At 38.6% G+C, this 24,706-nt stretch overlaps 1 protein-coding gene across 1 annotated transcript in view; it reads right to left on the reverse strand.

The window, feature by feature from the left end:
* Window positions 1-228: 228 nt before the first annotated feature.
* LOC124165995 (transcription factor Sox-9-A-like) overlaps window positions 229-24,706 on the reverse strand; it is a 52,293-nt gene continuing 27,815 nt past the window's right edge. The window contains exons 2-7 of the mRNA XM_046543572.1: window positions 15,388-15,475; window positions 9,342-9,553; window positions 7,882-7,980; window positions 6,450-6,590; window positions 5,653-5,803; window positions 229-3,154 (exon numbers count right to left, since the gene is read on the reverse strand). Of these exons, the coding sequence (XP_046399528.1) occupies window positions 2,747-3,154; window positions 5,653-5,803; window positions 6,450-6,590; window positions 7,882-7,980; window positions 9,342-9,553; window positions 15,388-15,475 (1,099 nt within the window). The 3' untranslated portion in view covers window positions 229-2,746. The remainder of the gene's footprint in view (window positions 3,155-5,652; window positions 5,804-6,449; window positions 6,591-7,881; window positions 7,981-9,341; window positions 9,554-15,387; window positions 15,476-24,706) is intronic.

A 24,706-nucleotide genomic window follows, 5' to 3' on the forward strand; every position in this document is an offset into this window, starting at 1 on the left:
CTAAAAAAATATGTGCCTGAGATAAGCCAACACATTTCAAATCCACACCTTCATTAGACAATAGCTCATGGATATAGATATTGCTCTCAGCTTTGACATATTTAGTGTGGATCACATCAACTGACTCCAACTGGGTTGTTGTGGTATGTAGGTACTCTTGAAAAGGATTCTATCCCTCTTGTCAATCGACTAGGTAGCCCATTTTAATGGAGTTTTTTAATGGGGAGAACAAAAAGATGTACAATCTCACAGATGGGAACACAAGCATAAAATATTGGAAACAAATTATCAGATGATATTTCAGGAGCGTAATTGAAATTGGCCAAGTACAGAAAATCTAAATGTTAATTGAAGTTGGTAGAAAAAATATAAATCGTAAACAAGTTTTTCTTTTTTTTTCAGCAATTATGAACAGGAGAACAGGTATCAACCTGCTAAGGGCTTGTCTTAGAGCATCACACTTAGCCTCCCAGTCAGCACAGGGTGTCAGCAATTTAAAAAGCCGAGCATCTTATTCCACATAGCAAACTTCTTTGACCGGACATTGATTGAACTTATTGAATTACATACAATGTCAGAGCTTAGAATCCTCCTTCACTGAATATTTTATTGTTAAAATGACAGCCTGATCCAAAAAAAGATAAACAAATGTGGCCCTTAATGGGAAATGAAAATCAAATTTAAATCCCTCATCTTTAGCAGAGAATAACCCTAGTTAATTTATCAAATATGTTGCCATTAAAACACTGTTCTTTGTATGTTATAAATTGCTTTACGATAGATAGATTAAAAATGAATTTCGGCTATGTTCTAAAAAATTTTGAGCATGACATGGATATTACCGATACCCTTGCTATTCTAAGCAGATCCCAAAGGTACTCAAAATTTCATATCCCTTGTGCTGGCTGGGCTAGGTCTAACATTCTTAGCTTAGCGATCAATGTCTGGTCTCCTCAGTGTTGATGATTACCTTAGGCAATTGAAAAAACTATTTTGAAGATATTTTCCTTCCAACTTTAATTGGAATTTATTTTTTCAGTCTTCGGTTTATTCACTTTTGCCAATTGATAGCTCAACTTGATTACTTCTGGAAAAATAATTCTTCGTGACAGTGAGGCATTAATGATGACAGCAATCATTCAGAGAAGTTGAGGGTGGAAGCAGTCAACATGTGGAACTGCAGAGTAGTAAAGAAAATCAAATACAACTATGAAAGGAGTTGTAAGAGAATCCTATCAATATTGGGAGAAGAAAAAAGTCCTCTGAAAGATTCTCAGGAGAAGATGGAATAGATTAAATTTGGCACACAATGAGGTGATATGGTCTTTTGAAGACAATCATAGGAAGCTATGTGATTGGTATGAACAGTAGACGATAGTACTGTATTTGATACCTTGATTAAGTGATAAAGTTTTTAAAAGAGAAGGCATATGAATACATGTATGAAAAGATTAGCTGATAGGAAAGTTGAAGTAAAAGTTGCATCAAACCAAACTCAGAATTGTTGTGGGCATCCAATTCATGCAACAGTCTTAACCTGCCACGACAGTAGTCACCATAAGGACAATTTTTGAAGGACAAGTGATCAGGATGAAAGGCTAAAGACGACCCTGAATAAGCTGCATGGGACATGCTATTTCGTATGTAAAAGAGGAGAAAAGTTTAATTATAAATGGTTGGCAAAATATGGAGATTTAGGTTTAAATCCTCGCTGTACCAAAATATGTTTTAATGGTGAATATCACCCTTAGTGATGGTGTTAACGTTATTTTTCTGGTTGTTTTGTATATGCTAAATGTTATGCAGGGAAAAAATTCATTTCAATCAACTTTCAGAAAATTAGACACTTCAATACCTTGGCATGATGTCACACCCTTTCTTTTTAGAAGTAGAAGCTTCTGGGCTGCTCTTCCATAATCAAAAGTCACAATTCAATTATTCTATATCAATAGTATATAACAATATACTTTCAGAAAGTTATAGACACTTCATTACTTTGGCATGATGTCACACGCTATCTTTTTGTGGTAGTAGAAGCTTCTGGGCTGCTCTTCCACAATCGAAAATCACAATTCAATTATTCTGAAAGTCATAATGCACATTATGTGTCAGTAACATTTACCTTGGCCTTTGTTGTGTTGAATCATTGGCTGTGTTTAGACATTACTCTTCTTCATGTTAGATCAGTATTAATTGCAGTATATATTCATTTGGCTTCAATATCAAATTGAATCATTGTGAGTCAAGGAGTAAACTGCACCTTGAAGGCTTTTGGCAACTGGTCTCACCAAGCAGTTACTCACCAAAGCACCAGTCTCACATCCTTCATGTAAAAAAATCACAACATTTTGTCTGATTGATGAACAAACACAAGAGTGTTCAGCAGAATATTCACTTTGTTTTTGTTTTTAAATCACAAAAAAACATTTTCTCTCTATGGTTTCCAAAATTTATTGATTCAGGAAAAAGAAATATGCTTTGTACATTTCCATCTGACAATTAAGTACTGGTCATGATTTCTGCAGTTGGCATTATCAAGGTACAAATTCATAATTACTCAAATTATATTAAATCATTTAGGAATGAGCTTTTATAAATATGCACCTTGATAATGATTTAAGTGTTGAAACCATTGTCTGTCATGATTTGCCAGCATGGAGAAAGCAATGTGAATTTTCTTTTCCTGTATCATGGTTCCATGGAACCGCAAACGTCTAACAATAATTGATTCATTGAGATCAGTGTGTTAAGAGAGAGAGTTGCACCAGCGACCTTGCCTCTCTAAGAGGTGAGCAGCTGCTGCTGCAACACTCGTGTTTCCACCATTGTTGGCACTGGTGGATGGGCCCTGCTGGTGGCTGGCATTAGGAGCGGTCTGCCAATTCAGCTGGCTGAGATGGGGGTGGTGTCCTCCACCGCCGTAAGGGTGGAACGAACTGGTGCCTGGTGCCATAGTGCACTCGACGCCACTGGCAAAGTGCTGGTGGTGGTGGTGATGGGTTAGGGCACCAGGCGTCCTCAACAGGTGCGCATGGGTGCTGCTTCCCGTACTGTCGATCCTAAGACCTGGGTGCTGTGTTGCGTGGTGTGGAGCTGCGTGGAAGGTCACCTGCTGGCCAGCCTGGTGAAGGGCTCCCTCGCTTGGGTCGCATGCCTGCCCAACAAAAACGACAATCTCTAGTGGGTATGGCAGAGAAATGGGTTGCCTTGCAAACATGTTGCAAAGTCTGATATATTTCTAACCTGTCATGTGAACCTTGGTGAAATTCAGAATATAACTGATAGCTTCAGGCTTGACTGTGGGAAATCTCTCCATATTGGAAATAAAAGAATAAAATAATGAAAGATGATTTGCAATTTTCCACAAAAATAAATTTAATCAGACCCCAGTTTCGATGTCACTACATCATTTTCAAGGTACAAATGGTGGTAAGTGCAGTTAATTTATACATACGATATTTAGGGGGTGGGAGTGGGAGAACTGAGGAGAGAGAGAGGAGAAATGGGATGAAAAATCCTCAAGAAGGTGGCCACCATTTGTACCTTGAAAATGATGTAGTGACATCGAAACTCGGGTAGGATTAAAATTTATTTTTGTGGAAAATTGCAAATCATCTTTCATTATGAATCAATTCCACTCCATCTCGCTTGATTCCTCGAATTTTAAAAGAATAAAACTGAAGATGTCACTACGTTACAAAACCCAGGCCTGAACCTGAAGATGTCACTACGTAACAAAACCAAGGTCATGCCTATTTAAACACACAAGTGAACCTTACAAAATTCACAATAATTGTGAATGAGGAAAAATTCTTCTGGGCTGAAAATCAAACAATGGACTTTTAGCTTTGCAGCCGCAGAGCAGATTCTTTCACTCCCCGTTACATATTTTAAAAGGTTGGAATCAAAAGTCAACCCAAACACGAAACTAGAAAATTAAGCCTAGGTTAGAGTCTTGGTAAATTTGCACATGGGGGAAGTCATTGAAATATCAAGAAAGGGGGAAGGATGCAATGATTTGGGTGTATTTTAAGAAGGGATTAGGAGAAGGTATGTGTGAAATGTAATTCTTAATTTGGAGGTAGAAGGAAAGAGAACGATGGAAAGAGCAAGGAAAAGATGGAGGGATTGTATGGATAATGAATTGAGGGAGAAGGGTTTGATGGATAGGTAGGGGCGAATCCAGGATTTTTTTCTCGGGGGCGGCACAAGGGTCTCATAGATCTTTTAATTTTTGAGATTAAAAACAAAAAATAACAATTACTGTAGCACACATTCCTTTTATTTTGATATGAAAGTTATTTATGTTAAATAAAATGATTGAGGCTCATCAACACACAAAATAAAACAAATTTAATGATAACCTTATTAAAAACTTATCTATGTGTAACCCTTAATGTAAACCTTTTTTTCTTACTTCATTGGTAGGCTTCGCTAATTTATGACTCAAACATCTTTTACCAGGGAAAAATTATTATCAATCACCACGGTTACACTCTACAACCAGCTCAGCTGAAAATAAAATCTTACGAGAGTAAACTGGTCATTTACCTGCACTTAAACAGGTATTGAATTTTATTTTAGCCAACAGAAATTAATGAATACAGTAATAAAGTATATTTTCAAGGATATCCCCACCAGTAAAGTGGCTAACAGAGAGTTTATGCATAAATAGAAGTATCGTGAATTATGAGAAAAATCCTATGACAATCATTGGGATAATACTAATGATTATTGTAGCATTTTTCAGTTAATTTAGTTCATTTTCAGAACAAAACTTAGCCACCTCAAAATGTCAGTCAGAACAGTGATCCCTAATGTCAATAGCTGCAGAGAAAGAAGAAGAAGAGCCTGTCTGATGAGGATATGCCTTTATCTAATGACTAACTATTGAAGATGGGCAAATTAACTCTATCCTAACATTTAAGTGCTTAACAATTCCTAAAATTTCAGGTTCTAGGATGCAGACCACACATTTAATCTAAATATAGTTTTCATATCTAATCCCCCCTTATCCCAGCCCCCGTAAAACTTTTGATTTTTTTTTAAAATTTGTCATAAAGGTTACATTTAGGAATTATGTTTCACTAAGCATAAAAAACAATGATATTTTTAAAACTGCCGGCGCAGCACCAAATCATAGTAACCACTTTTCCCTGAGAGGTGAGGGAATGCTGCTCCGGTGTGTTCTGGCCAAAATTAAGCACTAGCCATGTTGATTCAAATAACAGCAAGACACTTAAGTTCACACTGACTGGTATTAATTTGTCTTGTTAAAATAGTTCCTGGAGTTTAGGTTCATTTTTGAGATTAAAAACAAAATATAACAATTACTGTAGAACATATTCCTTTTATTTTGATATGAAAGTTATTGATGTTAAATAAAATGATTGAGGCTCCGTAATACACAAAATAAAACGAACGTAAATATAACTGCATTAAATGCTTGTCTGTTTTTCAAGTGTTCAGGGCAGTGGCTTAACCAGGAATTTATTTTGGGGGGTGGGGTGAGAGTCCAAAATCAAGGGGTAAAATTTTTGAAAGACAGGGTACTAAGTAATGGGTATATTGACCTACACTCCAAGAACTAATTTAGCATGAATTAAACGAGGTCAAGATAAGGAAAAAAATTATTAATTTGTCTCTCATTACCTGGTTGCCATGGTGATGATGGAAGAGTCGGTTGTGGTGGGAGGGAGGGGAGATGGGTGGGGGAAGGGAGAGTGTCTGAGGATCCCGGCACTGTGCACCACTGCTGCCCTCTGTAGGCTGCGGTGTGAATTGGAACTGTGGGTGGTGCCCACTGTAAAACAATACGATTCTCTCAGTCAACACAACAAACATTCAGCAAAATAAAAATTAACAAGTGCATCATCATCTTTTTGATCGATAATCACTTAATTTGTCTCAAGGTTATCATAGTGAATTTTAAGAAAGAACGGAATGTCACTTCCTCAAAGTTGAAGAGGTAAAGGGCTTAATATTATGCTTTTATAAAGCATACAATCATATCATTAAATCAATAAAATTATCATAATGATGAATCATAATTGCAACAATCAAATTACTATAAATGTAACTATGCTCAATATGTTTCTGAATTTCTTCCTTGGTTAGAAATAAAATTTCGCATTATCTGGCACATTGTCCATAAGCACATGGACGATAACAAAAAATGCAGCAACCTTTACCTTGAAAATACTCTGCAAAGACACCATATTAGAGAATCTTTATGGGGTGGCATACAAACAATAATGGAAAAAATTCACTTCAAAAACATTATTTGACTTCACTAAGAATTAAACCAGCATCACCAGTGATATATTTTTGAACAATAAGCGCTAAAAATATGAATAAAATGATATGAAAAGGATATCACCTTGATGGTTGGGTACTAGCAGGTACTTGGCACCACATATTAAGGAGTTTTTTTCTACATTGGTACCTACCATACAAATCCACCAATACCAGGATCTTCATATAAAGATGCCCGTTGTATGTTGGCAGGATGATATTTTGTACATTCTGGTCTCTGAGAATTTGTGCTTGAAGCTACTTCCACCGATAAGTTTGGTGAGATTCCTCTCGACCTGAGACAAAAGATGAAACAGCTCTTAAGCATTTGATCCTTCATTTCCTTGGGGACTAAATGCTTAACGACAATTAATTAAAGATACAGGAAAACCTCCATAAATTGAAACTTATGGGGACCAAAATAAGGGAACTTCCATAAAGAGTGAGTTTCACTAGAAGGAGTTGAACTGAAACAGATTCTTAAATTATAAGGAGCATTGATGCGGAACATTTTTAAAGGGAGAAGCATTAATTTACATTTAATAGAGGTACTCAGGCACATGCAGTTGCAGTTCTGGTTATCTTTATGATCACCCAAATCAGCCTGTTCACATTTGAATTAATTTTGAGTGCATTTGTTATTGCTGTCAGAGTAGTCTTATGGTTTTATTAGTAGAAAACTTGAATCTGAACATTGATCATTTAAATAAATAAAATTGTGTCTTTCTGCAGTTGTGGAGGATGCATGGCCCGAACCTGGGCATGTCATACTATTCCAATAATCAAAAATCATCGCCAGAGAGAATAAATATTTCCCTGGGCTGGTAAGGGAGGCAATAGAATTGCGAATCATGAAAAGAACTTCAATAGAGAGGACGGCTATCCTTTATCTTCATCATTCAAACAGTTCTTCCAGCAATGGAATTCAAACCGAGCAAATCACCGTACACCTAAATAGCCTTATATATAAAGAATTGCAGCTCTGTAGATCATTTGGACCCGAAGACGGGAGCTGGAACGTGCCCTAAACTGTCGTCAAAAATGAGTCTACATGGAATTAACATGGAAACCAATCATCAATTTAATCGCAGCAGAAAATTCTGTAATAATTTTAGGTCTCAAATGAGTTACATGAGCAGGTCATTAGGTATGGTATGGTATTTGAAGGAGGCGACCGACAGCCTAGGTCATTTACACCAGGAGGGAAGGGTAGGAAAGGAAGGGTGGAGAGAAACCCAGCATTGGCATTAGCCTACTTAAGAAAGGCACCAAGGGGACCACGGCTTAACGTCCCATCCGACGGACGGAGTGTTGTCCTTGAAATGTCCTCCACACAATATTCAAGGAGGTAGTGGGCAGTCTCTTAAATATTCTGTGCCACCGCCGGGATTTGAACTTGAGTCCACGGGGTGGGAAGCCAACACGCTAGCCACCACACCAATCCGACCCCAGGTCATTAGGGATTTGAAAGAGAATTATTGAATCAATGTGAGGACGGTAATCAGATAAGAAAGATGAGTGAGGAGCTTCATCAAATCAATATTTGATTTGTCCATTTATGATGATGATCATGTCAATATATCTCACCTTGACACTATAGTGCTCACTGGACAAGACGGTGTTTTGGGCGGTGTTGGAGGTCCTCCATGGAGATTAGCATCGCCTGCACTCCCGTGGAAAGGCATCCTGGGAAAACAGTCATTTGAGAGTTTATATTCATCGGATATGTAAAATAAGCAAGGTAATTATTGATAGGCACTTCAAATGCATCCATTGATCCATAATGCAGCATGTATTCAATAAACTGAGAGAAATCGTACAAAATTGCAACGTTGCCTCATCCTATGCAGTGACGTTATTTTTATGATGCAAGTCATTATTTACATTTTCTTACTAAATTTTTTGTTTTTGTTACGAATGTATGTATTAGAAATTTTGAGGCAACAAAATTGATAAAAGTGCTATTTGACCATTATGTCTTTTGTTGACCAGTGCTGGAACAGCATTCCAGCACCATGACACCACTGATCGTATGGTCATGTAAAGCTAAATAACCTCATGTATTTGCCCTAAGTTAAGAATAATGTGACAGAAGGCATCCAATACTGCTGGGCTGACTCTCAGCTCTTCTGCTAGGAATGATTAGAATTATTTATTTTTTAGATTTTACGGGCAGGGTTATTTTATTCCCTAGAATTGCGACAGTTACATCTTATTAATCATGATTATCACATATTAACTAGCCTGGCTCTCAGGTTCAAAAATTACCTGCCTTTAATAGGAAGCCATGCAAGATTATCGAACACATTCCTTTATTATCGTTATCATAAATTTCTCCCATCTAATTTGCTCAGCAATTGCTTTCATGTTGATTATTTTCATTGAGTGTTGGTCTTTGAGAATTAAATGCAAAATTTTATTAACCAACGTTTCAGCATATTTTTATACCTTATTCAGAAATGTTTTGCAATGAAAATAATTTGTTTATCGATTTCATATGAATATAATTGATGAATGAGATTGTTCATAGCAAAAAAGCCTGAAGAAGGTATAAAAATATGCCGAAACAGTGGCCAAAAAATATCGTTTTTAATTCTTAAAGACATACACTCCATGACATTATGATACCTCCACTGCATAAACGCTTAACAATCGCACACCGAAACAAATCCGCTTATCTGGTAGCCCTTTTAGAAGGTAATAGATGAGCAGATTTGATTCGGTGGGCGATTGTTGAGCGTTTGTGCCGTGGAGATATCGATTAATAAAGGTTAAAAATAGAGGTCAAGAGAAGGAATAAAAATTTAATGTTTTTCATGTTCATTGCAAAGATTATGTGACAGAGAATTTTCGCAAACATTGCTATTTTAACAATTATTCTATAGAGCTATTCATTAGAATAACAATTTCGTAGAAATATGAATAACGGACATTTTCAAGAACCTAACGCGTCCACAAACCAGGGATTTCAATAAATTTACGAAAACTTCAATGAAGTTTGTTGCTGAGCGTTGATTGGCATCACAGCCGGGATGCGAACCAAGTACCTCTGCGAGTAGGCGTGGTGCAGGCATCTGGCCGCGGCGTCTGCCCCCGGAGGCGGCGACCTCGGCCCCTCTCGTCCGCCGCTGCACGGCTCGCGCTGTTGCTGCCCCCGGGGGCCGGGAGAGTTCCCCGCCGGGGGCAGCGGCTCCTGCCCCCCACCAGCACTGCCCCCACCGGCCGACTGCTTTGCCTGCTTCCTTCGACGAGGCTGATACTGTATTCAACAACAAGAACAATCGCAAAAATATTTTCAATCAAAGTTGGGAAAGTCAACGGATAAAATCATCGGATTTTTAAAAATTTAACATGTGTCAAAAACGGTATGAAGACTTATTGCATTGGGTAAATCAGCAAAAAATAAATTAATGAATAGAATGAGCTAACAAAGTATGTACTATCATTTTCAATAATATGTAGATATCCATGAGCAGTGGCGCAGCGAGGAGGAGGAGTTTTTGGGGGATAAATCCCCCCAGAGCTGAGAGAAACTTTAAAGTTTAATCCATTTTACTTATAGAAGAGTGTAAGGATTAATAAAATATCCCTCAGAAAGACATAAAACTCACCATTTTGAACCATTCATCTTAAAAATTTTCTCGGGGAGGGGCCCCCCACCTCTCGCTTATATTATCCTGGCGGGTATACCAAACACCCAAGGTCTAGTTGCGCCTAAACCCCCCCTAGCCTTAATTCCTATATACGCCCCTGCCCATGAGTACCATTTTATTGAAGGGACCGGGTCGGCGAAAACTTGGAGGGTTGGCACTCAATATAAGCTACGTCATTTTCCTTACGTCATCGAGAGCCGACGAGGTCGGACTTGGATGGGGCAGGGCTTGAGAAATGGGAGACAAACTCCAGCGGTAAAAGCCCGAACGAATGGAATACACTGAGGAAACTCACGTCCACGCACTCATTGGATCGTCAGAGTGTTTTCTATCGGTCTCCGTGGCGTGGTCTTTTCTCTCTTTAGATTCATATTTGGACTCACCGTTTATGCCGTACGGAGACGTGGCTCTATGGCTGACATGAGTAGGTTTATTCCATACGCATTTATTGCGGTGGAGTTCCCAACAAGTATTCACTGACCCGGCTTTATCAGTAAAATGGGATTAGTGGATATGTATTTAAATATTGTATTATTGAAAACGATGGTACCAAAGAATTTGCTACTTCCAAAAGTCAAGCAAGGCATCCTTAATTAATTAGAGGAAATTGTTTTTAATTCGTAAGGAGTGATTGCAGGAAAAATCGTCATCTCTCTTATATTTGCCCATAAGTTTCCAATTGGAAAACGCGATAGTCACCGCCCAATTTTCATGAGTTGGTGACGTCATTAGGTACGGGATCATTTACTCCTTCAGGGACAACAGCTCATTGATTGAATCACGCAAGGCCGATGCGAGAGGATGAGGTATAGCGGAGAAGTAATAACCCGCTCGCTAGGAGTTGGTGACATCATCAAAATATTTGCGTAAAGTATGAATCAGACGATCATTTTTACCGTCCCTCAGAATGATAGCTCAGGCGATAGCTTTTCAGGGACCAAAAGAGTGATCGCTCGACCCATCTTTTTCAGTATCACACGATCATTTTCACCGTTCCTTTTTACATAGAATATTCCGTCCCTTTTCCGTATTTACAACTGTCATTCAATTGAAAGCCGAGAGTGGCGTTAAAATGGCTATTAATAGCGCCCGTGAGTTAAAATTGGCTGAAAGACGGTGTCAGCGACGGAAAAAGGGACGTTCCGAGTGATGGAAAAAGGGATGGGATTTCCATCCCTCGAGCATCGTGGAAAATGATCGCGTAAAACGCTCATTTTTTCCGCCATCATTTGAGCGATCGCTGGAGATGTCCCTCGAAAGGGATGGGAAAAATAATCGCGTGGTTCAGGCGTAAGGTATAATCCCTTCGATTTTTCGCTGCAAAAAGGCTTTAGAAGTGGGCGACGGAAAAATACTGGTCAATTTTTTTTTTTATTCGATCACAATCGCCTATATAAAAATGGCGAACGACCCCGGAATTGCCCTATCGGACATATCCCACGCGGGCAACAATCTCGTGCGAAATAATTCATCCATGAAGATTCTGGAGACGCTGGAGACTCGGAGGCTGCGCGCTAGGCGTAGTTTGCTTGAACAATAGGGTAGTTTCCTTCATCAAAGAAAACGAAAGGCATTGATTGCGATTCGTTACCCACCATTAATGTACACATAATATACAAATTATTTCGTTTTAGAAATACCGGTTTAGACGAATGGCAATGGTCAATTTTTATCCTCATTTGAAAAAGGCCAGATTGGCGCCCATGCGATGCCACTCCACGTGACGTCACAGGGACCTTGTTTCTATACGAGAAGATAGGAGTTATACATCGTCTGAGGTTGCCAATGCATGCATGAGGCGCAGAGCTTAGGGAAACATGTCTTAATAATCACTTATTAAAACTGGCTAAGGTCGGAAAGTTTTCTTCATTTGATAAGGTATTAATAATCCTTATTTAAGCCAAGCGCTACCAGCCAGCAGGGTACTCAGCTACCCGCTAGCAGCCTGCGTCGTATCAGCGCTCAACTCGCCTCAAGGTCACATCACAGGGCGGCAGCGGGAACCAGAAATGCGTCACACGGAGAGATTTCCCGGCATTCATACTTACGCGTCGCGTTTTCGCGCGCTTGAAAATTTTCACTTTTCATATAATCGCGAAAAATAGATATCGTCATTTAAAAATCTAAAAGCGTGAAATACGTATCTAGGAGTAATAATCTTTCGATTTAGGCAATAAAAAAAATAAAAGAAACCATCCTATTGAGAATGGATATCTTTAAGAGCGACACGGAGAGCATAATATTAGAGCCCCACTATATTTCTAGGTCCGACAGAAGCGATAAATTAAGAGAGATATTTTGCCGAACGGATAGATGTGCGAATTCCTTTTTTTGCCCCGAACCATGAAGGACTTTAATAAATGCCAGTCGTAATTTCGTTAGAGCATTTCCTTTTTATGTGGAAATGGCTGGTGTCCTAACACCCCCTGCCACACGCCTTTTAGGCACCTTGCAGGGTAATAGGTATGTAGATGGAGATGAACTCTCCAAGTTTTCATTGGCCAAGACTTATTTCTTCATTGTTTAGTGTTAGATGGCAATTAAACTACATTATGACACATTGACACTACTCCAATTCTTTTTTCTCAAAGAACCTGAATTGCTATTTCATATTCAGTAAGATCCACTGTCCTGAAACACAGGGGGACCCATACGAGGGACAATTTTATGCGCTATTTCCTTCGGTCAACGTCCTCGTCTATGCTTTCGCTTGGCGTTGCAGCCAGAGGAACGACTTTGAAAAGACGCAAATAGTTCCCTACCTTTCTCTCTCTATACTCGCCATATAATGACTTCCTTTCATAGTGTCTCCGATCCTTGTTGCCTTTTCCATCGCTTCGTTTACCGTATTCCCATCCCTTTGTAATTTAATTTGAAAAGGAAATTTTTATATATTTAACTTAAGCTCTTAGGGACTAATTAAATCTTGGCTTAGGTAGAGGATCTTTCGGAGAAGAATGCGCCATTATTCGAAATTGCTTGGGATTTCAGAGAAGGCGTTTATGTGGGCGTCTCGCGTGAAGTCTTTTCGATCTAGGAAGGCAAGGGGACTCCACTGTATACTGTAATATTTGTGTGAAGGTGTTCTTTACGTTACGACCGCTATCTTGCACTGAATTTTCTAGCAGGATGCACGGATTTGTATGGCGTCCATTAAGTACCAGAGCCGGGTGATCGAGTCAAATCTCGCTTAATCTCACTCGTAATCACGTAATTTTCTTCCTACAAGAAAACGATGTACGAGGTAAATAGAGAATCGTCTCCTATGGCCGGAGAGCTCACGTCGCAGGTACGAGATGATATACTGTGTTGGTTTGCTGAAACGGGAGAATTCGCCAGTGACCAACCCCAATCTCTCAACCGTAAACTATAGGGTGGTTTCCCATTATTTTTATGGCCTAAATCGAAGGATTAGTACTACTGAAGTACGTATTTAACGCTTTTAGATTTTTAAATGACGGTACCTATTTTCCGCGACTAAATGAAAAGTGAAAATTTTCAAGCGCGCGAAAACGCGACGACTAAGTATGAATGCTGGGAAAAGCCCGTGTGACGGCATTCTGGTTCCGGCTTCCGCTGTGTGAGGCCACCTTGGTGCGAGGCTGTGAGCGCCGCTACGATGCAGGCTGCTAGTAGGTAGCAGAGTACCCTGCTAGCATGTAGAGCTTGGCTAAAATAAGGATTATCAATACCCTATCAAACGAAGGAAATATTCAGACCATAGACAATATTATTAGGTAATTCATTATTAAGAGATGTTTCCCTCAGCTATGTGCCTCATGCATGCATTGGTAATCTCAGACGATAAAGAACACCTGACTACTCGTATAGCATCTATGTCCCTGTGACGTCACGTGGAGTGGCATCGCATGGCCGCCAATCTGGCCTTTTTCAAATGAGGTTAAAGTTGGCCATTAACATTCGTCTAAACTGGGATATATGAAACCAAATAATTTGTATATTATGAATACTCTAATGGTGGGTAACGAATCGCAATCAACGCCTTTCATTTTCTTTGATGAAGGAAATTACCCTTATACGCCTATTGTTTATTAAAGTCCTAAATTGTTCCGGGTGAAAACGAATTCCCATGCCTATCCGTTCGGAAAATATCCCATTTTGGGGAGAAAATGCTCGGGTTTGAGCAATGGTTAGGTTAACGTATCACAGCGATTAAACTCAAGGTAAATATCACTTGACACTGATTTTTAATCTCAATGTTATTGTACATCCCCTTCAAGATGGCTCTCAGCTCACCAATCTCTTATTTATCTCTCATCACCTTAGCATCAAATCAGCAAAAAAAAAATCAAAACGAAAACAAACATGCTCACAGACAAAACAAACAACAAATGAACTCACAAACAGAAAACAAACTAAAAATATACAAAAGTGATTCCGGTCATAAAGACACATGCGTAAAGGTCAAGCGCGCAGTTAGGAATTACGGCTAGGGGGGGGGGGGGGTTTAGGAGCACCTAATACTGGGGGTATGGAATACGGGAGGAGCGGGTACCCTCCCCAGAAAATTGTTTAGATAAATGGTTCAGAATGGTGCTTTTTACGGCTTTCTGAGGGATATTTTATTTAATACTTACACTATTCTATAAGTAAAATTTATCCAATTAACCCCTTCCACTTCACGTATTTTTTGAATATCATGCTCCGATCCTCTATTTAATTTTTCCGTGATTATTTTAAAATGGATTGGTAGGTAATGGAATGATATTCTGTAGCTTTTAATAAACGTTATAAGTGATAGAATAGTGAAATAAAAAGTCATTATTTTTTCATATTGTACCTATAGTATTTAGTTAAATACATCGAGAACACAGCTATTCCTAGTCGTATAAAATCATTTTATTACTTCCAAAGGATCACATTTCATGAAATATGATTTCTTTATGCACACAATGGATTTTATAACATAGTTAAACTTTCAAAATATTTATATTGCTCCCCTAAATAGTGCTAATATATTGTAAATCTGATGACGAACCACACTCGTCAGTGCGCTATCTGGCATCGTAAGTTCGTTACGAGCTAGATTCGTCATTTCAGCGGAAGGGGTTCAGTAAAATGGATTAAATATTAAAATTTCTCTGAATACTAAGGGGGGTTATGCTTCAAACCCCCCCTCACTGCGCCACTAAGTTAGGTAACCTGGACGACAAATGTCACGTGTCCCTTCAACACACCCAAAGTTTCCTTCGCGTTAAGTGATTGCATGTGAAGGGTTTTCGGTTGAAGTTAGTCACTATGGTGGCCCTTTTTTTTCGATTTTTCGAATTTCTTTCGGGAAACCCCCTCATTTTATGCCAAATGGTGTAAGAACATATCCTGTAAAATATTATTCCAATCGGATAACGGGAAGACGTGCCGCATTGCACTCAAAGTTGAGAAATTTTGAATATGAAATAAATGAAGAAATCATTCTCACCTTGTAGTCTGGGTGTTCCCTCTTGTGGACAGCCCTCAGCCTCTCCGCCTCCTCCATGAAGGGCAACTTCTCCTCCTCGCTCAGGATCCTACAAAAAAAGGCAAGGGAACGCAATTAACCCATAGTCACGCGATCATTTTTTTTAAAAACACGTCCCTCAGAATGATAGCTCAAGGGATAGGTTTTAAGGGACCAAAAGAGCGATCCCTCGACCCATCAGTTTCTGAATCACACGCTTATTCCGACTGTCCCTTTTGTCCATCGCTTATTCCACCCCTCTCCGTAATTACAACGGTCATTCATTGAAAAGCCAAACTCTGCGTTAGAATAGCTGTTAGGATCCGTGCGTTCTAAAGGGGTGGTTTCTTATTTTTCTAAACCCTCCCTTGGATGTAAAACTCCTATCTTCTCCTATAGAAACTAGGTCCCTGTGACGTCGCGTGGAGAGGAATCGCATGGGCGCCAATCTGGCCTTTTTGAAATGAGGTTAAAATTGACCATTGCCATTCGTCTAAAGTGGGATTTCTGAAACCAAATAATTTGTATATTATGAACACTAATGGTGGGTAACGAATCAAAATCAATGCCTGTCGTTTTCTTTGATGAAGGAAACTACCCTATTACAAAGGAATACTCAATAACAACCCTGTTTGGGCGAACTGTCTTCGCTTTACACATGGTGAAAAAGCTAATGTTTAAAATATAAATTTACCTTATCAAAAATTACGACATTTCCATTCATTATAAGGAACGAAAAGTGGCTGAAAACCTGCCTCCAAATATCTATAGAAAGCTTTGAAATCGTTTAAGTTGACGCTCCTAAATGACGGAAATCTTCGGAATCCGTACGAAACGCTCGCGAAATAAATGGCGACATTAATCGTCATCTGTATGCAACGTGTTGGTTGTTGAAACCACGCGTGTAACAAAAGGGAATCCTCAAGTCGGCTTCTAAATGTGTTGTCAACCACCACGCATTTAAATGGGTTTACAAAAGTCGCCACTCGCGTCGCTGACGGACGAAGCGATTTGAGTTTCACGGGGAAATAAGGTATAATTAGGGGTATTAACTGAAATTTAAATATATGATGGTGTGATTTATCATGCTCATTCTACTTCAATTCCATTCCTTGCAATTACAAACATTACAATGCAAAATATTGGGAAAAAAGTGAATCTCATTGCACACATCACCGCGGACATTTTTGAAAACCAACCAAAGTGACAACAAAAATCATCAGCCTTCTATGAGATGGAATTGGGCCTCCTCTATGCAGTCCCTTGGCTGAAACAGTCTAATCATGCCAAACTCTATCACAATCAAAAATAATATGGAATTGTTGAGCGAGCTCATTTCATGTTGAACAGTGTTATGCGTGACGTAAGGGAGCCGAGCTAGATTTCCGGAGCAGATTCCGAAGATAGTTGAGGGGGGCTGGAGGGGAGTGGCGTGGAGGGGTAGCGGGCTTGTAGCCAGGCGCGGAAAGGAGTGAAATGGCCCGAGGAGGAGAAGAGAGATAGATGCTCATCTGTTTGCCTTTGTGCGCCGCCACCGCTAATGACTGCTCCCGTCTGTCCCTCCCCCCCCCCCCTCCAACATCCTGACCCCTTCCCCTCTCCTATCTCTTCTTGCCAATCCCACCGCTGTCGAGAGGAAAAGGATGCTCATCCTAATTCAAAGGTAAACATACCCTGGTTTGAAGCAACGTTGCTACCTGAGAAAGCATTTCGCATTGTTCGTTTTTATGGTTTTATTCCTACTTATTTATATCGATTTCGGAAGGACATGATTAGTTTCATCATTGTTTTCATGAAAATTCTGTCATGAAATAAGGCAGGGAGAAACACAATTATATGCATAAGGATTTTTTTATGTTTTATTTTTATGCTTGAATTTGATTTTTTTACATTCAAAGTCGTTCACTGGCTACAAAGCAGCGTTTCATTTGTTCCATCCAGAGATAACAGATTTTTTTGCCTCAAAAGTTAATTTAATCATAATTTTTTAAATTTTTTTTCTTGAAATTGATTTTTTTCATTCAAAGTCGTTCACTGGCTACCAAGGTAGTGTTTCATTCGTAGCATTTAAAGGTAACCAATGTTATGTGCCTCAAAATTTAATTTGCCCTATTTATTTTTTAAATATTTTTTTATTCATTTCCATTTATGTAACTATTTTATATACTTTCTTTGCGTTCTCGCTTAGTGTTGAAATGATCAAATTGCATCCCCGATTTTGAAAGTAAAAATTCCGAAAATCTGAGAGTGGAAAACGAATTTTATGACCAATTATAGAAAACCACATAAATATTCATATTTTAGTTTAAAAGAGTCTGATACGTTTAATCATTGGCCCTCATTCACTCTTTCACTTCACTCTTTTAGGGCCGAATTCCATTACCCTCAGCTACGAAACCTTCACCCAATCCAAGTGGTTCACTCAGATCCGAAATCTCAGTCCATTATGCTCCCAGAATATCCTTCAAAATGAAAATAAAAATTTCTTAGCTATTTTGAAATGTGAACATCCCAGTCACAGCCGGGAACCCATACTTGATTCACATGTGTACTTTAAATCTCTATTATTTTGTGCTATGAATGATTATTACCTTGAAGATCATATAAGAACTACATTTTTAATCTTAGTCTCTGTGGCGACATGGATATATAAATAGCATTTGCATTTTCGTGAGTCATCTTCACGATTTTGGAGTTTTGGAATTGAAAATATTCAGGTGCACTCATTTTAACTTACATCACATTGTTAAAAACACAAAACAATCATTTTTAGATAAAATTAACTTATCTTAGGGTCAAATCTAATAACTCACTTATAAAACCATAAATATACATTATATTCAGTATGCAATGCTAGGAGTTATTTCCTATTTTCGAGTTTTCTAGTTTTTATCTACGTTGGTAACCAGGTGTGCTTATGCCAGGCACGTAGCCCGGGGGGTGGGGGGACAGGGGCTGGAGGCTTCAGCTCCCCCGCGAAAGCTTTTACCTTGAAGAGACTGTTCATATTGCATCCGCTGATGAGACCAATAGCCTAGGGAAGCGACTTGGAGAACATCATATTAGATCCTCAGAATATTTCTAGTTCATCAGAAACGATAGACTAAGAGAGATATTTTGTCGAACGAATAGATATGAAAATTCGTTTTCCTCCGAACAATAAAGTACTATTATAAATATAACTGATTTTCTCTGCCGTTCTCCAACACCGCTACCTACTTTCCGTAGCCCCTTGTTTCTTCACCCACCTCATTCCCTCCCTCACCTCTTAGGTCAAATACGTATACCAAGTAATATGTATCACTAAATGTTTACATATATGTTATATTTTATGTCTTAATTGCATGTGTAACATTTGTGTACTCTATGTACCTCATTAACTGTGTTGTATTTTACATGTAACTTGACATTAGTTTTCACTCAGGAGGGTTTCGGAGATTTTTCACGTCCCTTTTCTTGTGTGGGCGTTTTCCTGCAGTGGGTTTTTTAGCTGAAGGATACTACATGTCCTTATCCTCATGTTTTTCCCCACAAACATATATATTTTTTCTTACATCAAATTTTCACTCATACTTGTTTATCTTTTTTGAAATTTCACAAATAGTGTATATTGTTTATCTTTTGTATTGTAAACGTTTATCTACCGCTTTTAAATATGTTTGCATTGACGCTATCGAGGGGTTAGGTGGAAGAGGGGACTTCTTAGTCTCAACCTCGCCCTGATAAAATCAATTTATTATTATTATCCACACACCCACCTCCCAAAACCAAGGCTTCTCCATTCCATGCTTAACCCCAACCCCCCACTCACACAATCCGCTCCCTTCCGATAAATGTCCTTACTGTCGCATTCAATTATGCATGAATATAAGATGCATGCAATATCAGTCACCTGGAGATGTAACTGCGTTACGAAACCCGGGTCGTGCCTATATTGAATAACAGTGAACCTTACAAAGTTTTATTCTTTTATTTCCACTGTTAAATTTTGCTAGGCTTAATTTCGATAGAAAATATGGTAGTTTCATTCATCAAAGAAAACGAAAGGCATTGATTACGATTCGTTAACCTCCATTAGTGTATTCATAATATACAAACTATTTGGTTTCATAAATCCCAGTGTAGACGAATGTTAATGGTCAACTTTAACCTCATTTGAAAAAGGCCAGATTGGCGCCCATGCGATTCCACTCCACGTGACGTCACAGGGACATAGATGCTATACGAGTAGTCGGGAGATCTTTATCGTCTGAGATTACCAATGCATGCATGAGGCACAGAGCTGAGGGAAACATCTCTTAATAATGAATTACCTATTAATATTGTCCATGGTCTGAATATTTCCTTCGTTTGAAAGGGTATTAATAATGCTTATTTGATTGCGCAATTGATATATTATTGCGCAACCTGGGTACTCTACGCTACCGTCGTGCTCGGCAGCAAGCAGCCTTCATCTTAGCGGCGTTCATATCCTCGCACCGAGGTGGCCTCACACGGCGGCAGTCGGAACCAGAATGACGTCACACGCGCTTTCCCCAGCACTCATACTTAGCCGTCGCGTTTTAGCGCGCTTGAAAATTTTCACTTTTTATTTAATCGCGGAAAATAGATATCGTCATTTAAGAATATAAAAAGCGTGAAATAGGTACTCCAGGAGTAATAACCTTTCGATTTAGACAGTAAAAAATAATGGTAAACAACCCTATTCCCTTTTTATTTTTTAATGGCTGGTGTCCTTACACCCCTTACCACACGCCTATTCGGGCGGCTAACGCGGTAGTATGTAGGATATGGACGTAGATGAATCTTTTCGTGCATCTAAATCTTGTCCTGCAACAAAGGAGATCGAATTTTTTTTCTCAACGTGAATCGGAAGGAGATATGAAATGTAGTATATTAAATATCGCAGTGTCAAAATACAGGTGCTCGTAGGATGATGGTATAGTGACGGTACTAGAATTAAGTTCAATTATATTTATGAAAAACTAACAAATTGTGTAAAAATGTGTCCTATAGCTAAATTGAAAAAAAAGTGTGTTTCGAAGGATAATTGCCCAAATGCTAGTGGTCTCATGATGGTGGATATTGAAATTAAGTTCAATTATAATTGTGAAAAACATAACGAAGTGTATAAAATATTTTCCAAACGTGCCGCGCGTGACGGTGGAATGCCTCAGCACTTTTCACAAAGCTTTTCGTCGAAGTTCAGAAAGTGGATTTTCCACCTTATGAGGGTCACGTCCAAGTCTTTCTCTCCTGCCGCACCTCCCTTTAGTCCGCGCGAGGCAACATTCTTTTGTCACTTATACTCTTGTAGACAGTTTTCCGGGTCCAAATCCCTTGGCGCGCAGTGGAACGAATTTACGTCTTTGCATCACCGCGCAAGCTGCCAGTTGAGTTTTCTCGTTCTTGCCATCGTGAAGTATTTTTTCGACGTCCGAGTTATGAGCACTTGATCAGTGGACCAATGAAAACTTATGTGATCCTACACTCAAACCCGAAACAATAACAATTGAAAACAATTATAAAGATTTTTATTTCACGGTCAAAAATATTTACTAAAATACATGATTAAACAGTGAAAAAAACGAAATTAATTGAAAGAATGACTTCGTGACGTCATCAGCACATCTTCAAAAGGGTTAAGGGCGGTGAAGTTCGTACCAAGTAGGTCGGGAAGTAGGCGGCGGTTCGACAAACTGAATAAAACGGGTCTTTATATTTTTTAAAAATTCTATAAAGATCGACAAATTAAAAAAATATAATAAAGAAAACATTGTTACATCCAGAAAAATTTGCCAAATGCAGACGACGCATGGAGGCCTGAAATCGGAAAAACTTGGCCAAAACCTTAAAAACGCTTTTTGACAATGGAAATTGAAAACTTTCAGGGTTATGCGTATGGTATGCCGTATGTGGAGAATGTTAAGTGGACGGAGAGGAGGAGGGACGACAAAGTGCTTGACATGGTGGGTGAGGAGAGGCAGCTTTTAGATGATATACGGAGGAGACGGAAGATATGGATGGAGGGTATACTTACTTGTTAGCGGGAAGGGGATGTTGAAAACGGTGTTGGAGGGTAGAATGTTGGGGAAAGGAGGGAGAGGAAGGAAGAGAAAGAGATTTTTACGTACAACTAACAGGCCACTCGGCGTTGCACGGGAAGGAAAGTGTTCATGGAAGTGAGAAACTTGGAACTTGGATTTCATGATCATTTAGGATTTTAATTTTTCCTCTTTCAGCTTGTCAAGAGGTGTGTCTACTCGGCAGGATGCCCAACCGCAGAAGTTGTATTACGCGTCGCAACGAACGGTAATGAAAAAAGGACGTAAAGGACGCGTCGAAAGCAACCTAAATTAGCACTATGAGGTTTGGGAGCATAAGATTCACTTATGTACCAACTTAGGTTGAAATCCGTGCAGCCGTATGGAAACGCATTGCGGACAAACAAACAGACATCCTCTTTTATATAGTATATCTGTATAGATTGATGAAAGGGACAGTGGCGCAGCGAGGGGGGTTTTGGGGTTTTAAATCCCCCCCCCCCCCAGAGCTAAGAGAAATATTTGAGTTTAATCCATTTTACTTAAATGGATTGATATTACTAATAGTAATAGAATAGTGTAAGGATTAATAAAATATCCCTCAGAAAGCCGCAAAACTCACCATTTTGAACCGTTTATCTTAAAATTCCGAAATTTATTACTCTCGCATTTACCGCTTATCCTGGTGGGTACTCCGTACCACCACACACCCTGGTATTAGTTGCACCTAAACCCTCCCCAGCCTTAATTTTTAGCTGCGCCCCTGGAAAGGGATAAGGCCTTATTACGAATTGAAGAGGGAGGGGAGACTGCCAGAATACTTATGAAATACTCCACGTAAACCATCCTTAATCGGAGGAAGACTTTAATGTTAATAATTCCTTGAAATCGGGCGAGCAAAGTTACGTATGTGAGATGTACAAAGCTTCTCTAATCAGGTTGAACGTTTGATATTTATGTTTAGAAATGGTTCAAAGCAAAATAATCTAATTTTAATATTACAAGTCCGTTGGATGAAAAATGAGAATGGAAGTTTTTCGATAGTCACGATTAATATTTTTCTTTTTTTCCATTTTTTTCCTGTATAATCATATTGAGGCACGTTACTAATACGGAGTATTGCATACTTTAGAGATAATTGAAAAATTAAAATTCCTTGTGTATATATTTTACGTTCTGTGTTCCTAGTGTTGTGATTCATTTGGCTTTCAATACTCTGAATTGGAATATCATTTTTCAATGCAACAAATTAACTAGATTATTACCACAAGTGATAGGTTTATACTTTTGCTGGCTACGTTTAAATTTGACATGTTATTTTCCATGTAATGAAAAGAGATTTACACTGAAAATTGTATCTCAGTACCCGCTAGATGCTAAGTTGAACAACTTATTTCTCGAGGGATGACCGTGACAAGCCACTCTTAGATCATACGCTCACAATGCCATGATAGCTGAAATCACAAATGCGAACGGATGTAACCAAGTGGACGTATCACGTCAACACCCAGCGTCACGTCACGCCCGCCCCGTGACCATTAGTGATCCCTTGTTTGCCGTGACTTGCAAGCCGCCATTCTCTCTCTGTTGTCACGGCTCGCTTCAAGTCGAAAAGCTTGGGCGGTCCGTTGACGCGATGTGAAACCAATGAATACACTCGAGAATGAGAACGGAATTGAGAGAGAATATGGAGTTGACAGACATCATCGGACAAAAGAATGAAATCACACACTTGAGGAGAGGAAGGGTGTGAACAGAGTGAGAAAGAAGGTGTGAATGAATGAATGAAGTGAGTGAGGAATGCAGCCCCGCGCGCGGGAGGGAAAGGATGAGAAAAGAGAGACATCTCGCGGACGGGAATCTAAATAAGGCGAAACGTCTCAATTTCTGAACGTCGTGGAATATCACAGTGTTCAGCAAATTTCCATTAGTGTACGCAAATCGTTGACTTTGTGTCTCAGTGACGTTGCTTCTTCAAAATAAGAAAAAGTGACTGTCGTTAATGATAATTATAATACTTGAGGTTAGTATTTACGGTTGGGAAGAAATAATATGCATTTCTAATCAATGGAAAACAAACTTTTCAAATTTATTTTTTGCTGCATTGCATATGTTAGAGAAATATAAGTAAATGAACGTTTTTGTACAACCTTCACTTATTTTTATAGTGCTGTCTCTTAATTTTTTGTGTTTTGTTAAAAGTTAATATTTTTCTTGTCTTTTTTCCATTTTACCCTGAATGGTCCGATTATGAAACATTACTCATCCCTATAGTATGTATTTATCAATGCGTGTTGGAAGGGACCTCTTCGCAGAAAATTGAACTTATTCCTATTTCTAAATTCTATTGCGTGCGATGATGCGGATTCCAATAACTATGAGATAAAATGCTGAATTGCTTTTTTCGCCGATAGGTTTTCATTAAAATAGGCGATGGTTAGTGAATGAATCAAATGAAAAATTTTAGGGAATAAAGAGGAGTTTTTATAAACCTCACTCATAAATTGGGAGTATTTTCCAAGATATCACTGAACGGTTAAAAGCAAATAATAGATGTTTATTAATTAATCTATGTATTTTCCAAGTGAGCCGCTTTCCTTTGGGTTACCATTTCTTTTGAATTGCTAGAGAATACGTGGGTATAAAAAATCCGTAATCTTATTATCATTCATTTGGCTTTCAATACCATAAATTAAAATATAATTTTTCAATACAACAAATTTATTAGATTATGTATACTCAGTTGCTAGGTTTATACATTTGTAGGTAACGTTAAAAATTGGATATTTTGCTTTCCATGAAATATTGATTTTATCTTTGCATGCATTTACTCAATTAAAGGCTTACATTTCGATCTCAAGTTTTTACTTCATAATCATTAATGATAAATGAACACCACGAGACCCTGCTGCAAAAAACAAAATCCAATAAAATGAAAATATAGGTACTTGAATCATTGCCATATTAGAACAGTGAACATAATCAAAATTTCATTTCTTTCTCAATGCATCTCTCTTGTATCGTATCCTGTCCTAAACGACTATTGTAAAATAAAAGCTAGCAGAAATTTTTAATTTTCGCTAATTTGTTACGCCAATACGTCGGTTTTCACGAAAGAAAATAAATTCAAGTTGTCTATAAGTATTTGTTTCACTCGCAGCAAAAGCAACATCAGTAACTCCAGATAAATAATTACTCTTAGAGATTCCCAGCGATAGATCTATTTTAAATGGACACTGGAATTAGTAAAAAATATT

The sequence above is a fragment of the Ischnura elegans genome, chromosome 9 (assembly GCF_921293095.1).
Source record: "Ischnura elegans chromosome 9, ioIscEleg1.1, whole genome shotgun sequence".
Classification (NCBI taxonomy): domain Eukaryota; kingdom Metazoa; phylum Arthropoda; class Insecta; order Odonata; family Coenagrionidae; genus Ischnura; species Ischnura elegans.